Below are 16,964 nucleotides of genomic sequence, written 5' to 3' on the forward strand. Positions count from 1 at the left end.
CCTTGAGATCTTTCGCGAGCTTGTTGGCGTCTGCCTTGAGATCTTTCGCGAGCTTGTTGGCGTCTGCCTTGAGATCTTTCGCGAGCTTGTTGGCGTCTGCCTTGATCTCTTTGAATTCCTTTGCGCTGTCCTTTGCGTTGGCCTTTGCGTCGGCCTTGAGTTCCGCAAGGTCCGTAGTAATTTGCTGAAAAACTTGCATGAGGTTTGGTAGTTTGCCAAATTCTTCCTCGAGAGTTTTGACGGCGACATGAACACGACCAAGATCGGGCAATGGGGCAGGGGTCGCCATGGTGCTGAAGTAGTATCAGATGACAACGAGAATTGCTGCACTGGGAAGACGATGAGAGAAGATAAGTTGTCGTACTGGAAAGACGATGAGAAGACAAGTTGTCGTACTGGGAAGATAATGAGAAGAGAAGTTGTCGCGGTAGAGTTCTTGTTTACATACCAGGTAGGGGCGAACTTCTATATCTCCAATGAAGCAACCTTGGCAGACCATGCATGACGGTTTGTTGATTTAGTGACAGGAAACGCCTGCAGACAGTAACAGCTTGTGCAGCAGTCCGTTCAGTGACGTCGCTGGCCTTGAATTGCCTTACCTTGCCTGATAGGTGCCTATGCAGAATAAAGAACATTTGGCGATTCTGTCTGGTGGGCCACTTGAGAGTCCTCAACAAGGCCTGTGATTCGATTCATCTGTCCAAGAACCAGCAGCGTTGATGCTGTCAGCTTGTGGCGAAGACATGTCGCCGCCCGATGTGCTGCTGGAGGTTCTGGGTTGTTGGCCTGGATCGTAGGAGATCGTAGGAGATCATAGGAGGTGAGCGGCTGATTGCCGCGCCCTGGCAAACCTTTGGAGGCATGGCTTTCAGCCGCAGGCTGCGTTGACCTGGTCCTGGGTGGCAATCATTCATCCAGCCTATCACCATCGCATGCAGGCGCTATCATTTCCGTCCAAGGCCCTCCTTTGAGTGGTGCAACATCTTATGTTGGGTATCATGGCAGCTTCCTTCCCGCGATGCCACTCACACGGCTGCAAGTGACCGCGCACTAGCAGAAGGCATCAGGAACAGCCCTCAAGGAGGCCGGAAACAAACATGATATCTGCACAGACTCCAGAGTGGGTTGGACAGCAAGTTCGGTCTTGAACAGCTCAGAAGACAGCAAAGAAGAAAAAAAGGGTGAGTCATGTCCTTGTCCTTGCTGGTCAATCTACCAAGGTAGGTAGGTACGAGTAGGTAGGTACATGTAGGCCCCAGTGATGGCCTGCACAAGGACGTGACGTGGATGTGAGTGCACCGAGTGCAAGGCTCAAGCTGAGCCAATTAGAACAGAGATGGAGAAATAGAGCAACTTCGTAGGGGGAACGCTTCTGCTACAATATGTACGTACTACTAGCCGTATCGATGCAGCCAATAAAGTCCTGCGTGATTCTGCCAAGGCACTCTAATACTACCCCACTAGCTATCACCAGCTATTAGGAGAGGTACCTTAGGTAAGTAGCTTGTACCGAGGAGTACTTCGCCTTCAACGGCGAATGATATCGCCGCCTCTCTCTCTCTCTCAAAACGTCGACGACCTTGAAGTCTCTGCAGTTGTAGATACAGATAGGCTCTCTCAACGGGCGCTATCAGCATAGCAAAGCGCATATTTGTAGTATGGACTAGTACATAGAGCGAGGTCTCGCCGTAAGGTTGAGATGCGCTAGACCAATATACTGGTTTTACATCAATGGAATGGATAGTACGGTGGTACCTACGTGTAGGTATTATTAGGTCGGCTCTCATGCCATGAACGATGCCGCCGTACCTACACCAAAGATGGTACACACTTAGTACTCCGTGCAGTAGCTGTCTCTCCGTACAATTACATCTTCTAGCCCCCTATCGAACGCCCCGTGAGCTCCCTCGCGATACCAACCAATGGTTGTACCTCCCTTTGCCTTACTCGATCTAGTTGGCTGTCTGGACAAACGAAACACCAGATGCGGCCCCTATCAGTTGCACCACAGTTGCATTTTTGTATATTGGCAACCGTGACAGCCCCTTTCGTTTCAGCATCTGCTCTAGCAGCTTCAGGTCCATAACTTCCCGAAGTGGTTGCTTCAAATCCTCTCCCGATCTTTTGGGCACCTCCATCTAAATTCATAACAACCTGTGTCATCGTATTGGAATTTATTCTGACAAGTTTGTTGATCATGTTACCCGTGGTTGGATCGACGAGGTGGTGGATATAGTAACCTGGCAGAGTTAGGCTTTCCCCCGGGTGACACTGTTGTTGAGTTTGCTGCCGAGATCATCAAGAACCTTCTTGATTTCACCGAGTTCATTGAAGCCCTGCTCGATTTTGACCAATAAGTAGTCAAACTTCTAGTCTAGGTTCGTAATCTAAACTTTTATTTAGCCAATATCATTTGTAAGGTCCGTAATCTAAACTTTCATTTCACTAATATCATAGTCTAGGGTCGCAACCTGAACTTTCATTTCGCCAGTATTATTTATGATATTCGTGAATACTTCCTTAACGACATGGACAGTATCGGTTATCGAGTCTGGGGAGGACATAATGCTCAAGTGGATGATGAAGTGGTATTAGAAGATGACGAGAAGTTGCCGCACTGGAAAGACGATAGAGGTTTGTATGTTTAGGAAGGATGGTGATTTGGAAGGGTGCGTACCTATATATATCTATAAGACCGCGTGAACAAGACGTCACAACAATCCAGGTAGTGTGGCATTCACAACAGTTCGTTTAGTAACGGAAAGCCTTAGAGTCGTTTGGCGTGGGTTAGTGACTTACGGCACGCAGTAACATCAAGCAGTCCAGTCAGTGATATCGCTGCTGCAGAGGTAAAGAACACATGGAAGTAGCTGTTAACTTCCATCTCCCGGCAGACCGTGGAGGCCCTGTGTGGACCTGATCTTGTGTGGCAAGCATTCACTCCAGCCTGTCACCATCCATGCGGACGTTATCGTTTCCATCAAACGCCGTTGGAAGTGTTATGCAGGAATCTTTCTCGTGGATCTCTGACCCATGGAAAATCAAAGAGGACACAACCATCAAAGAACAGAAATAAACATTGTAATTGTACAGGGTATTGGTGTAAAGCAAGTAAGCTCGCATTGTCTCGGATTGAACAGCTCAGAAGACAAACAAAGAACAACTGGTGAGTCGTTTCTTTGCTGATCGACCCAGGCCCATCCAGCCGCCGTACTGGCACCAACTGGACACAAGACGAGCCCATCAGAACGAAGATCAGGAAATTGATATTTCGCGTCCAGTGGCTCCAAAGTGAGACATGGGAGAGATCAGTCCGATCGCACATGTTATGCATGCTGATGTGCATGATCATGACCACGATCACGTCGTTCTTGAAATGCAAGGCGCAATCATCACAACCAAACCGGCAACAATCTGAAAAATGCAGCATGCAGCATGCTCGTAGCTTACCAGTCGGCATCCGATTGCTTACTCCGAATTGTTTCCCGGGAGGAGCAGTAGCTCAAGCAGGCTCTCAATCAATGGTTGACAATATCAAACAGCGTCCAGGTATGTTTCGCAACCGACCGTCAAACCCAACCTCAGCCTGAGGTATTGTATCATATGGCCCAACTCAGCTTGTAACCCTCTTAATCCACAGCCCGGTAGGTTCTTCATAGAAATCATCCTTATCCCTCCGTTTCTGCACCCGATGTAGCCTCAGTGCAGTCTCGTGCTCTTCACTGGCAATGTCTTGCAATTCGAGGTTAAGGTTGATGATCATCTTGTCGACTTCCTTGCGTTTCCTGGCGTCATAGATGATAGCGTTCTTCTTCAACGACTCTCGGAGTTCGAAGATGATCTTGTTCAAGTTTCGTTTCCTCCGTGAGAGATCTTCCAGTCTAGCTTGAAGAGATGCCGCTTTATCGGCCGCTTCAAGTTCGACCGGGGTAGGAGGGAGAGATTTGCCGGCCGATAGACTCGACATCAGACTCACCGCACGTGGTTTGTCGTTGCTGCCGACCGCTTTGCGGAGGATGGTAGAAGTGGATTTCCGAGCGGAGATGCCAGAGAAGGGTGATCTGCCACCGTAGCTGTCGGAACTCCTATACCCACTGTTGTTGGCCGCCACTCGTTTACGGAGCACAATGGGCTCTGGTACGGCTGCGGGTGGCCCGGCAAACGAATCAGGACTGCTCGTGAGTTGAGCTCTAGGGATCGGACTTCGAGGGGCAGGACTATACACTTCGACTGTGCTTGTTGCGTATGTATCCCAGCTGGAGGACGTGTCCGGTTCGCGCTGGAATGGTGGCTGTCTCACCGTGGTTTCGGCAGACTCCTGGCTTGAACTTCTTTCTAGTCTGACGAAACTCGAAGCTGAGCCAAGTGTAGGACTGTCCGCACCCATCTCCTGGAAGCTGCCTGGAGTATGACTGGAGGCTATTTCACCAAGGGGCGGAACTGGGCCAGGACTCTGGAATGGACTCTCCAGAGATGGCGCTTTTTGTGTCAAAGACAGGACCCGTGGGGTGTTTCTTCCCTTGAGGGGTGCCAGAGGCTTGATGCTTTCTTCTGAGGGTGTCGACTTGATAGTCGGGAGTCTTGAAGCAGCAACAGAGACGGCGTCGATGGGAGATTTCGGTGTTGGTTCTGCTTGTTCCAGAGCCTTGCCTCTGGCTGTCACTTGGTCTTCTACTTCACCTCCATCGGCCTTGTTTTTGCGCTCCAGCAGAACCAACGGTCGAGTTCGAGCCGCCGGAGTATTCTTGACCGGTTCCACAATGGCATGCTTCCCACTGGCGCCTTTCCACGGGGGTCGTTGCACCGGGTTGTCGAGAGAGTCTGATTCGGCCGACGGAGGGACTGCTCCCCATGTGGCTTTCTTAACCGCCTCCCGCTCTTTGAGACCGGCCAGGATTTGTCGCGTCCTCTCTTTGAGCTGAGGATATTGATGTTCCTGGGGCGGTGCTGCGCCTGGCCTGGCCGAAGGCGGTTTTCCTGCCTGATTTGGTTCACCCGAATACTCATCCCAACGGGTCTCTCCATTGGTGTTCGGCCGAAGGGACCATTTCTTGGGGATATCATCTGGCGACTTTTGCAGAGTAGGCAGGGGTAGCTTCCGAGGAATTTGACTCCTTGTTGGTTTCTCCGACTGCAAGGGGTGGGTAGAAGTGGGAAACGAAGCGTCGATGGGAGACACAAGGGATGCGTCTGAGCCATTGGCAGTGAATGACTCTTGAGTACTGATGGGCGAGACATTAGCCTTCTGGCCAGATTCTGAGCCGGACCGACCATGTGTCGGTGTCGGTTCTGAATAGGGCTGTGTAGAGTAGAAGGTGGTCTTCGCCGGGAAGACAGCATGGCTAGAATAGGCCGACCCTTGTTCGGTCATGGGAGGGACTGCACGACTGCGACAGTGGTCAGTCGGGTCGAAGGGAGTACAGGACAGACGGACACATACAAAGGCAATTCTGGCAGATTGGCCGCAACACTACTACGGCGACTGTACAAAGACTCGACCTCTGGGATTGTCTCCAAATAGCGCTCGTCCATTGTCGGCTCTGGGTATGCATGGTAGCCCATCTGGGGCTCCAGGTTGTCACTGTTGTTTCTCCGCCACATATTTTGTCTGCCTGGTATCCCCTCAGGAATGGTCTGTGGATACAGCTGGAAGGTGGCCACGTCGAGCAGAGGGGGACTTCATTACGAAGACAGAATTACCGCCGTAGTGAACTCGAGGGTGACGGCTGCTCGGGGTGAGGCTCAGGCCCTCCGGCCGGTGTGAGGTGGTGAACTAGGGCTTCGCAGGCGGTGACAAGGAGGAGTGACGACGATGCTCGTCCGCCCGGTACCAGGTACGTCGATCAGCAGGATCCGGAAAGATACAGAAACAGAATAGTGAGAACGGTCCTTGACCCGAATATTGGGTACAGCAGCTCGTTGTCCTTGTCTGTTGTCCCGTTGTCCGTGGTCCAGGGGCGCTGGGCCGTCTTGTTTCGTTGTTCTGGCGACTCAGAAAGGGAATTGTTGCTGGCGCCGATTGGCTGTGGTGGTGGTGGTGGTGCCGCGACAGCGCGAAGGTGAAACAAAACTGGCCATGTTCAGGGTCGACCGACAAGGATCTCGACCGACATAGCAGATCATGGCGGCCACCCTGAGAACATCGAGTTAGACAAGCACTGTGTGGCTGCAGATGAGGAGATTGCCTAGGACCTATAGTAGCCATGGGCAGTTGTAGTTGTCCTTGTCCCACGCCCATCCTTGCCCATTGTTTCCTCTGCCCGTCCACATTTAGATTGTATCTGTATCCCTCCTCTTGACTCCCTACAGACCACTCCTGGCTGGTACAGTAGCATCTCTGCAGGTCTTGTCTACACACAGACGAAAACAAGCCTAAGCCTAAGCCTCGACTCGGGGGGAAGCTGCTGACGGCTTACTAGTATGGGGCAGATACGGTCCGGGCGCAGTCTGGCTCGCTTCGAGATGCGAGATACGAGACGCGAGTCCAACTTCAACTTCTCCTTTACAGCGGATTCCTTCAACACGCAGTACGGATACGGATACGCTCAGCCTCTATAGATACCTCTATAGATGCCTCGTATGTCTGGCCTTCGATGTTCGCCCTCCGCACCAACCGTCAGGACCACCCCAACCTAGCGCCCCCTCTGAGTGACGGTGTACGCAGGACAAGAGTGAGCTATCTATCGAGCACAGAAGAAGTATGCGTGAAAAATAAGACCACCACCGACCATGAACCTGGAATGCATAAATTCAATCCTGATGTCGCTGCAACCTATTCAACGTCTCTTTGCGGCCTCCCTGCCGGCCTATGGTGATGAAAGGCACCAGAAACAGCGCCACAACCGATCCGACCAACGACACCCAAAAGGTGGCTTGATAGGGTCGGTACAACACCGCCCCTCGGCCCTGCACCGCTCCCCCGGCACTGTTGAATACACTTGTCTGGATCCCCAACCCGACCGTCGCACTCAGCCTGGTGACGGTGTTAAACAGACCGCCCGCCACTGACTGTTGATCTCGAGGAAGGCTCGACATGACATACATGTTTGTGACGGTGAATTCCAGGTCCTGCGACAAGACACTGAACAACAAGGCTGGAAAAGCGAGCGCCCAGTAGGAAATGGACGTGAATATGGCACTGAACAGCGCGCATGCCACCGCCGCACTGACTGCCCCTACAATCATGATCACCCTGTTGCTGACGCGATGCATGACGACGGCGGCCATAAAGTTCACCAAGATCCCCCCGATCCCGGCCGGGAGAAGATGGACCGCATTCATCAGTGGTGACAGTCTGTCGATTCGCTGCCACATCAAGGTAAGCCAGAACAAGTTTCCCGCAAACCCGTAAAACCCCAAGCACAGGACCACCACGACCAGAGTAAAGTTCCGATCCTTCCAGACCTTCAAGGGCATCAAGGGGTATCGGAAGACATTCTGCCAGTAGATAAAGCCGGCAATCAGAACCAGGCCCACCACCAACAAGGCAATCACATACGGCGTCCTCCAGCCATCAGGGGCGTCTCCGGCCAAAGTCATGGAAGCGGTGAACATGGCAACCCCGGCAACGGCGAGGAGGGCCCCAAGCATATCAAACTTGACAAATGTTTCCATGTTCAGTCCTCCAAGGCTCTGTTCGATATCATGCGGCGTGGTCCACCAGGCGGCAAGGGCGAAGAAAGCATAGATGACCGACATGACCCAGAAGGCCGCCCGCCAGGTCGAAATCTGCATCACAACGCCTGCGATGAAGGCGCCTAGCACAAACCCTACGGGGTTTCCGGCACTAAAGCAGGCGAAGGCTCGATTCTTCCGCCGGGACGGTTTGTCGTACACAGCCCCGAGTTTGCCAATGGCTGGTGGGACTGAGGCGGCAGAGCTGAGCCCAAGAAGACCGCAGAAGACGTCCAGGTAGATGGCATTCGTGGCGAATCCCGCGATGAGGAGACACACACTGAAGAAGGCGAGGCTGAGCAGGAACAGCGCCCGGCGCCCAAACAGATCAGCAACGCGGCCAAAAAAGAGCAAAAATGTCCCTGCGGCCAGAGTCTGAGCAGCATTGATCCAAGAGACTTCGGCCGCGGTCATGTCCAGGTCGTCGGCGATGTAATTGGTCATGCAGATGATGGCTCCCGTGAAGATGGAACTCTGGCCCACGGCCACAGTCGTGGTGAGGACGAACAAGCATTCCTGCAGCAGACTGTTGAAACAGGCCGGTCGGCTGCCATATGGGTCGGATTCGGCCGTGGTCAACGATGTGCCAATGGATACGGCGGGCTCGATCTTGTCCAACTCAACCACGGGCGGATTGGCTTCGACGTCGACCTGCATCTCCATGGGCGTGTCGGAGAGGCGGCCTTCTCTCTCCATGACTTAAATGTGGCGGGCAATCGACACCCGGCAGGAGGTTATGGCATGTAGAGAAGCAAGGGGGAGAGCTGGGCCCGATGATATAGCCCGGCAGAAAAGATTATGTACGGAGTATCCGTACGGAGTATCGGTACTCGGTGCAGGCTGAAGAAAATACAAGTAGAAGCGGGGCCCCACGATATGGACTACTATTACAGAGTATCCGTACATCTATGTGTACTCCGTAGTATCAGTACATGGACGATGATACCTAGGTAGGTAGGGAAACAATATAATAATTATTAATTACGAGGCGAAAAGGCCCGAGGGGCCAACCCAATATGTGTTCTGTCAGCCGGTGCCCTTAATTCCGATACTGATCCGGACACATGAATCTTACCTTTTAGGTAAGCAGCCAACTCAGCCTGATGGCCCCAGCGGATCAATTCCGTGCCAGCCGCACACAGTATCCGTACTCCGTACTCCCACGTGGACCACCATTTGTTGCTTAATATGCCATCCAACTCCCCGGGTCGAAGCAAACAGTGGCAGTGGCTCGAATCAGACGGCCGTCGAGCACGGCGCTGCTGATGGCGATGGTGGGAACGTGCAGAATACAGCAGTGAACGATTCGTGGCAAAGACTTGATTGAACCTTGAGAGCCGACGGCTACGTCGACCAAGAACCCTGTCTTTGGACAGAGCAATATATATATATATATATATATATATATATATATATTGGCTTCTGACTCGGTGCAGACTACCTCCTCACTTTCGGACCTTTGCGTTTTCTTTTCTCCACTCTTCCTGCTCTTCCTGCACTTCCTGCTCTTCCTGCCCTTCCTGCCCTTCCTGCCCAACCATTCTAAATACTTCGTCCACCCGTGATCTCGATGGTCTGTCCGTTCACATAGGAAAACAGCGGCGAGGAAATGGCCAACACCGCAGCAGCGGCCTCGGTGGCAGTGCCAGGGCGTCCGAGCGGAATGTCTTTATACGGATTCTCCGTGCTAGCCTGGCTGGCGGGGGTTTGCTTGCCTGGGATGCCGAGGGCGACGCGCTGGCCGTCGGCCGTGGTGATGAAGGCGCCGGCCTCCTTTGCGCGGGTCAAGCGGGTGTCGATGTGGCCAAAGGCGACGGTGTTGGCGCGGACACCAAACTAAACAAGAGTAAGTAGTCTGCATCAGTACCGGTTGAAGAGCCGCGGAACCACTGCAGTGGTGCGGAGGACACCAGGAGCCACGACGTCGTATCTAAAAACGTACCTGGGGACCCCATTCCTTCGCAATCGTCTTGGTCAAGCCCGTCACCCCGGCCTTGGCCAGACTGTAGTTGGCCTGGCCTGCGTTTCCGTGAGTGCCGCTGGTGCTGCTGACGTTGATGATGACCCTCGGTTCGCCATCTTTGACTCGGAAATATGGAGCGGCCTCGCGGATGAGTCGAAAGGGAGCCGTGTTGTGTACATTCAGGATGGTGTCCCACTGCTTGTCGGTGATCTTATGGATCACGCCGTCCCACGTGTAGCCGGCGTTGTTCACAATGATATGGATCTTGCCGTTGCCAAACTCGGCCGTCTTCTTGACCAGCACTTTGATGTACTCGGGATCCGTCACATCGCCTGGCACCGAGATGGCGCGGCCGGGGCTAGCATCGTTGATGGCCTTGGCCGTAGCCTCGGACCGGGCGCTGTCCACGTCGCACACCACTACTTTGGCCCCTTCGTTGGCGAACAGACGCGCGCACTCGGCGCCGATGCCCTGGCCGGACCCGGTGATCTGCGAGAATGAGCATCAGTACGGTGTCGCACGTAGAGACAGAGGCAGAGGCAGAGAACTCGGGGCACAAGGGGCTAAGGCTGGGCGGCCTCTTACAATGGCAACCTGGCCGGCCAGGAGTCCCGAAGGGTAGTTGAGGTGGCCAGCGATCTGCTGTGCTCGTTGTGCCATGATGTCGAGTGTTTGCCAGAGGTGAATAGCTGGAAGAGACCACCAGAAGCTCGAGGAGAAGAAATCGTGGGAAACAAAAGGTGCGGACTGCGGAGGAAAAGTGTCTGGGGACTTGCGCTTGAGCCGAGGCAACTCGACCGCCGGCCCGCCGCAGCCTCGTCCGCATCTTTCTCGTTGCGCAAGGCTGAAGTCGTATTACAAGTTAGCCGCCCCTTAGCCAGAAAAGAGGATGTTGTTCAAATGTTGAGCCTCCACCATAGGCTATGTTCAGAACTAGTACTGACGCTAGATGGGGAGTCCATTAATCGATTGCTTTTTCCTATGCTTAGACTATGCCCGAGTTCCCAGCCTAGACAATGCCCAAATTGCCATAAAACGATCAAACCCATGTTCTGGATACTGTTCCTGCCCTTTGTTTCATTGTTTCGGCTCAAGGTCTGTTTTGGTCGTCTCCTCGACCGGATGCTTATCCAGACTCTCATACAACTGTAGATAACTCCCAATCAGGAAAGCCCAGGAACCCCTGAGTACAGGTTAGTCGGTGGACAATTTATTCGGTGGACATCACCCAGGGGCAACTTACCAAAAGGTAGCCAGACTTGCCTGGTATTGAGCCCCCGAGTTCCCATACGCCATACCCAATGCGCCACAGAGCGTGAATCCAACCGCTCCGATAAGATTCCAGAACGCAATGTGCCATCCCAAGATGTGGAAGGCCGGCTTATACCATGTCTGCTGTGTTTCGAGTAGGTACAACGTACTACTGACAATAAAGCCGCTGCCACCGATGACCTGAGGAATCCAGTAGGCCCCGTTGAGAGCGCTCTGCGGGGTCAGATGGTTATTGATACCTGGTAGCGCCGTAAACCCCGAAACTCCAAAAACGGTGGCGCCGAACAACTGGGCCATGCCAGCGATAAACCCGAGTTCGTGAATGTAATGCGTGTGGAGATCATGCCATGACGGGAACCATTGCCAGTGTTGTTCCTGGGCCGACTTCTCTTCCTCCAATCCAACTCCCGGGCCGCCGCCCTCGGCACCCTTGCCTACGAAGTTATGTCGGTTCTGGTGATGATGCCGACAGTGGCGTTGGCTGGCGACCAGACGTAGCTTATGTCTTCGTTCGTGTTCTTCGTCGATCAGCTGATCCACAGCCCAACCAAAACAGCCCGTGTTATTGGCATTGATCGCCTCGAAGATGAGGAGAATCGACCCCGTCTCGAAGAATATGATGGCGCCAATAAATGCCGTAATGCCGCCCCCGTACAGAATTTCAGTAGGAAATTCGGTGGAGGGCGCTTCCAGGGGTAGCCATGCAAAAAAGCCCTGTCAGCCACGGTCAGTCCCTCGTCAGCCGCTCCGGGATCGGAATTCCACTCATGCATACGTTAAGCACCCAGACGACGCTTCCCCAGGTGAAGATGAAAGCGACAAGCCAAGAGATATCCCAGAATGGATAATATGTGAAGGTCCTCTTGATATTCTTGAGGACCTCCCGAGGATCAGAGGTGCGGCGCGGAGCTAGGAAGGGGGCTTCTTCACCAGGCCCGGGTTTTTGGACAAGCAGAGCGTGGCGACCCTTTCTGTTGTCGCGCGACCGCCAGAGGAGTCTGACGCTCTTGGCAGGTTGCGTCGGCTCGGGACCACGCTCGAGGTTCTGATTTGAATCGTGAATGGAGTCGTCGCTTTCGTGAGGTTTGTCGGTGCCCTCTTTCTCCTGAGACCGAATGGGATAGAGGAAATGCGCTCTGGTGGGATTGAACCAGCCTACCGGCCCCTCGGCGCGTTCTAGTGTCACTCTGTGGTCGTGCTGGAAAGGCTCATGCCGGTGGAAGTGCCTGTTTCTGGCCGGCATATTCAACTGGTTCGACTTCAACACTGGCTGCGCCCCTGAGACTCAAAGTTGAAGACTGGAAGATTCTCCGTTTAGAACCCCATGACTACCAAGCACATTCTGGTGCGGCGGACTCTCACGGGCGAAGATTGGAGGCGACGATGAGAACCAGCGCATGACGGAAGTGAGAAGTTTCAAGTTCTGGCTGCTAGTAGAGTCCAAACAATAAATGCCAAGACATGGATGGCGCCGCATTACCTACGACGGCTAATACTACAATACTACTACATACTGGCACCACGAGTATACGAATCGAGGTACGGAGTACCTACACATAGGTGAGCGTGTCGCTGGTAGCAAGCATCTATATGTGACACCATACTCAGGGCTCAAGATGCAGTCCGCAATACGATATGCGTCCCACCTCGGCTATGGCGACGGGTTTGCCGATGCAGGAATGTGCCTTCGGTCGACGCTTCACGGTTGATAGCATTCTATGGCAAAGTCAATGAAATGTTAAAGCCTCAGATGCCGCCCATTAGAAACTTCATTGACTTTCTCCAACTTTGGTTCCCCCCATAACGGGCAACGTGTAAAATATTTCCACGAGTAATCCCATCTGCCGAGTGTGCCTTCACCATCGGCTCTCCATCAAGCAGACAGCGCTCAAATAGTTCGACGTGAGAAGAATCCCAATATATACCTCCTAAACACCTGTGATGATCCATGTCCATTTGCTCACACCGTGACACCACTAGCAACCCAAACCCCATTCAACAAGGTGCAAAATCATAAGCTCATAGGCACATAAGCAGTAGGGGACCTGTCCCTAGCGTGCCCTATTCCTCTTTTGGGGGGTTTTAAACACTGAACCACTCGCACACACAGTTGGACCCAAGCTGTTGAACGGTGTCCGACGATTGTCTGCGCACGGCCCTTTTGCTCCCGCCAGTAGGCGCGGCTGCGGGACTGTATTCACTTTCCTCGATGGGGATCGTGGGCACGCCTGGTATTGCCACGATTTGCCAGTTGTTGAGCACTTGCATTTGTTGGCAGTATGGCTGTACGTTGTTCTCGGGTTTACGCTTCTCCACCATCTTGACCAGCTTCGGAAAATCGTACGAACCGGAAGTCGAGGCCTCGCGGCGAAGCTTGCGCAGTTTCACGCTCGGCAATGGTCCTGTTCCTGTTGGCTCGCTGGGATATGGCGTTGTTAAGGCTGAATCACGGCTCGGTGATTCGGTCTGAAGGGTTGGCGGAGAAGCGGAGGTCCCATGAGGCGGTGCTGTGGTGGCTGCGCTAGTCATAGACGTGATGCTACTAGTTGTAGTGGATGCATTACCGTCACTGTCCAGGTCTTGACTCAAGAACACCCAAAATTCATTAATGGTGGAATTCCAGAAGCAATACCAAGGCTGATCGCCAACATTCAAGTACTCGTCAGTCCACGCGGGGTCTCTTCGCACGAGCGCTGTTGCAGCAACAGATCGCTTATCGTGAGGCGACGGAGTGAGAGCAGCAGAGGGCACTATCAAAAGTCAGTCATCACATAATCAATCCTGCCGAACACTCTCACAAATATTGAGCTTATCAAATAGAACGCTGAAAAACAGGGCCACGCCAAGTTCGTCGTCCTCTTTGTCTTTGAATGGTGACATGGTGAAAGCGGTACCGTTGAAATCCGGGGGCTGTGGCCCGTATCTGAAAAGTTGAGGCCTTACGGAATAGTCATCAAACACTACCGACAGTGGCGGACCGCCACTGGCGCTTTCAAAGAAGTTGATTCCCAGCCTGGAAAAGTCGAGACAGCCCCAAACTTGGGAATAGGTACTGTCAACAACACAAGAGTCGATTTCCTGTGTTTGATTTAGAGGGACTGAGAAATGGCCCGTAGGACACGCGGGTGTCGAAGGACCCGTTTCTGCCGGGTCAGCGTCCAGCCAGACGGTAGTCGTTGCACCTGAGCTGCGACACAGTCAGTATTCTACCTTTCTTCAATGAGATAAGACGTACGCAATAGCTCGGTCCGCTCCCTTTTTATTTCCAACGATTCCACCAATGACGCCACCCAGTACGGCTGCTAACACAATGACCGCAGCTAGAATGATGAGAGTCCAAAGCGGTATTCCGAAACATGTCTTCCTCTTCTTGTCTCCGGATAATCCTTCCTTTCTTGCAATCTCTGCTGTCGATGATTCAGAGCCGACAGCCGTCAGTTCCATTTCTGAGGCAGAAGACGCAGCAGGCTGCAAAGGAGGCTCGAGGGTGGAGTCTGCATTGACGCGCGATGTGTTTGTGTCGATCCTGGCCATGTCCCCCTTTGCAACAACGTTGTCCGCATATCGACTGTATGGAGGCAGTTGCTCGATATGCCCGTCTGTTCCCACGATATCGCCGACGTCATTTCCTGGCAAGTCCGTTGCTGGCTGGTACGCCTGGACTAGACCTGGGAAGCCCAGACCCACTTGTGGTTCCGGATCATCAACTTCTTCGGGGACGGTGTTTTGAGGGTACATCGAATACGGGTGTTCAGGACCACCTTGAGGGATGAATGGGCGTTCCATAGGCCTGATCGTGGATTCACTCGCAATGCTGGAGGCACGGGTAGCCTGGGGATATAAGCCATATGGCTGACTCGGTGCGGTCGGTCCGCGGTAAGGACTTTGAGCCCTTGGCATGGAAAACCGAGAGGAGGTGCTGAGTGTTCTTTGGGTATCGGCAATGGAACGGGACGAAAGGGACAGGGTTCGATGAGGATCGACGGATGCGTCGGTTAGGGTCGCCCTTCCGGAGGAAAGACGATTGAGACCCGATGGCTTCCCAGGAAGCCCTGGAGGTATATACTCTCGCGGACCACTTTGTGCATTGTCACTGCGGCTCAGTGTCAGATGCTCAGGTCGACTGTCGATTGAAGCTGTGCGGCTGAGATCGTTTATAGATTCGAAAGGGTCAAGGGCATATTCGTCACTGAAGACATTCGGATTGGAGCCTTCGGTAGATGTCCTTCTCAACGTGGCTTCATCGCCTGTTGATATCGGCAGTGGTGAAGGAGGTCGTCGCGCCATTGGCGCTGCGCCACCCCTTTCGGAGACCGGCCCCAGAGAACGCACTGAAGGTGGTAGTGGGAACAAATCCGTCGAGGCAGGGTAGAGAGGGTGTCTATCAAGTGTTCGAGTTGGGGAAGAGGCGCATCGAGGGCGGTGGTGCGGGTTGGAAGTCCTGAGGTGAAGTCTTTTTGAGGTTGAGAGCAGCTGACCAGTGGTGCACAAGTGAGGGCGCTAGAAAGTGCCTGGTCCAGTGCCCGGCAGTGCACTGTGCTTGGTACACTGGCAACTTGGACTTGCGGCAGTGCTTGGCATCTAGTGAGACTAAAGGCACTAAGGCCCCCAGCGTTGGCTGGTAATCCGTTCTTGGAGCCGGTGCTGACCTTGGTTACTCTGTATCCGGAACAAGTTTCAGCCTCCAGTGGTCAGAAATACGCTGTCTGGCTGCGGATCCGTGTCGAACCGTCATTGATGTCTGCTGTGTCTGCATATTAGTTCTACCGGTAACCTACGGCTCTCTATCGCTGTCTGAAGAAACCTTTATAGTAGCCAGGACGATGTCCGCCGCTACTGAAGTTCAGGCGCTTCTTCGCTTTTTGACCAAACATGCTCATATCCCTCTGGCCGAGGCGATGCCCAGGATCAACATGTTGCGAAAACAGCAGCTGAATACACCGGAGGCCCTCTCCAAGGCTGGCGAGGCCGAGCTAAAATCAGTGTTTGCTGATGAAAAAGTATTGAGACAGGTCGTCAACGCGGCAAAGCGCGTTTCCAATCCAAGAAAGCGCACATCCACTGCATCGAGTTCTCCCGCCTCAAAACGACTGAGAGCAGATCCCGCAGCCTTTGATGATGAGGCCATTCTATCCCTTCCCACGACAGAGCTTTCGTCTGACGAGCTCACCAACATCACGATTGAAACGAACCGAGCACCTCTCTTCCTCGCCTTCACGGTTGCGGTCCTTGCTTACACTCATCCTGAACAGCCGCTGTCGAGCAGGTGGAGCCTTGCGCAAGCCGTAGTTAGCGCTGGTGCCCAAAGTAAGGCCAAATATCTCGGAATAACGAATGGGCCTACCGCCGAGGAAGATGGTTGGGCAGAGGGTCAGCCGAAGGTGAAGATAATGGGTCGAGAGGTGCCCGTCATGCGAAGACACGTGGTGAACAAAGCAGACGACGACCAAACTGTGCCGGCCACCGCACTTTGGGGCCTAGATCTTGAAGCACTCCGCCGATCAAATGGGCCACTGATCGCAGGTAAGGAAGGAAGTGGACAAGCTGGCCCGCCTATCCACAGACCCGACGCACCACGAAACTACTTGCTCAAATCGATGATTGTGATCAATGCGAGTGAGGAGGCTGGAACAGTCCAAGGAAACACCAGTGATACTCCGAAAAAGGCGAAATCCAAAGACTTGGGCACAAAGAAGGAAGAAGCTGCTGCAATGGTGCTCAAAGCAATCGACATTGTGTGCCAGAGCTGGCAGGCCTCTCTCAGCAAGGAAGATCTGGATCGTAGAGCTCAAACATGGTATGCACGTGTTAGGCCAGACGTGGCTCAGGGTCAGGCTGGCTGGGGCCAGAGAGGGCAGGTGCGTCTCGAGGACATTTTGAAACTCCAGAAAGGATAAAGACAGCACACTCGAGAATTCGCTACAGCCTGTGCGAACGACCATAATTTGCTCCATTTGGAGACTCATTGGCTAGCAGCCAGGATACACCCGTCCGCAACATGGAAATCCACCTCCAAACCGATGTGCCACAGTGCATGCAGTCGGGCGAACTCACG

At 53.4% G+C, this 16,964-nt stretch overlaps 7 protein-coding genes across 7 annotated transcripts in view; 1 reads left to right on the forward strand and 6 right to left on the reverse strand.

The window, feature by feature from the left end:
* A1O3_06769 (uncharacterized protein) overlaps positions 1-289 on the reverse strand; it is a gene marked incomplete at both ends in the record, with an annotated part of 909 nt that extends 620 nt beyond the window's left edge. Inside the window, one exon of the mRNA XM_007736885.1 lies at positions 194-289. Coding sequence (XP_007735075.1) covers positions 194-289 — 96 coding nt within the window. The remainder of the gene's footprint in view (positions 1-193) is intronic.
* A 3,324-nt stretch (positions 290-3,613) lies between these two features.
* On the reverse strand, positions 3,614-5,532 carry A1O3_06770 (uncharacterized protein; the record flags this gene model as incomplete). The annotated part of the gene is made up of 2 exons (XM_007736886.1): positions 3,614-5,387; positions 5,441-5,532. 2 exons carry the CDS (start codon positions 5,530-5,532, stop codon positions 3,614-3,616), a joined length of 1,866 nt encoding a protein of 621 aa, XP_007735076.1.
* A 1,218-nt stretch (positions 5,533-6,750) lies between these two features.
* On the reverse strand, positions 6,751-8,370 carry A1O3_06771 (uncharacterized protein; the record flags this gene model as incomplete). The annotated part of the gene is made up of 1 exon (XM_007736887.1): positions 6,751-8,370. The coding sequence occupies one exon, from the start codon at positions 8,368-8,370 to the stop codon at positions 6,751-6,753; it is 1,620 nt and encodes a 539-aa protein (XP_007735077.1).
* An 846-nt stretch (positions 8,371-9,216) lies between these two features.
* On the reverse strand, positions 9,217-10,297 carry A1O3_06772 (3-oxoacyl-[acyl-carrier protein] reductase; the record flags this gene model as incomplete). Its single annotated transcript, XM_007736888.1, has 3 exons — positions 9,217-9,510; positions 9,617-10,126; positions 10,223-10,297. 3 exons carry the CDS (start codon positions 10,295-10,297, stop codon positions 9,217-9,219), a joined length of 879 nt encoding a protein of 292 aa, XP_007735078.1.
* A 417-nt stretch (positions 10,298-10,714) lies between these two features.
* A1O3_06773 (uncharacterized protein) lies at positions 10,715-12,152 on the reverse strand (the record flags this gene model as incomplete). The annotated part of the gene is made up of 3 exons (XM_007736889.1): positions 10,715-10,820; positions 10,881-11,623; positions 11,685-12,152. 3 exons carry the CDS (start codon positions 12,150-12,152, stop codon positions 10,715-10,717), a joined length of 1,317 nt encoding a protein of 438 aa, XP_007735079.1.
* An 839-nt stretch (positions 12,153-12,991) lies between these two features.
* Positions 12,992-15,196, reverse strand: A1O3_06774 (uncharacterized protein; the record flags this gene model as incomplete). The annotated part of the gene is made up of 3 exons (XM_007736890.1): positions 12,992-13,659; positions 13,708-14,096; positions 14,145-15,196. The coding sequence occupies 3 exons, from the start codon at positions 15,194-15,196 to the stop codon at positions 12,992-12,994; spliced, it is 2,109 nt and encodes a 702-aa protein (XP_007735080.1).
* A 536-nt stretch (positions 15,197-15,732) lies between these two features.
* On the forward strand, positions 15,733-16,806 carry A1O3_06775 (uncharacterized protein; the record flags this gene model as incomplete). The annotated part of the gene is made up of 1 exon (XM_007736891.1): positions 15,733-16,806. One exon carries the CDS (start codon positions 15,733-15,735, stop codon positions 16,804-16,806), a length of 1,074 nt encoding a protein of 357 aa, XP_007735081.1.
* Positions 16,807-16,964: the final 158 nt, after the last annotated feature.

This window comes from Capronia epimyces, assembly GCF_000585565.1.
Source record: "Capronia epimyces CBS 606.96 chromosome Unknown aczIQ-supercont1.5, whole genome shotgun sequence".
Classification (NCBI taxonomy): domain Eukaryota; kingdom Fungi; phylum Ascomycota; class Eurotiomycetes; order Chaetothyriales; family Herpotrichiellaceae; genus Capronia; species Capronia epimyces.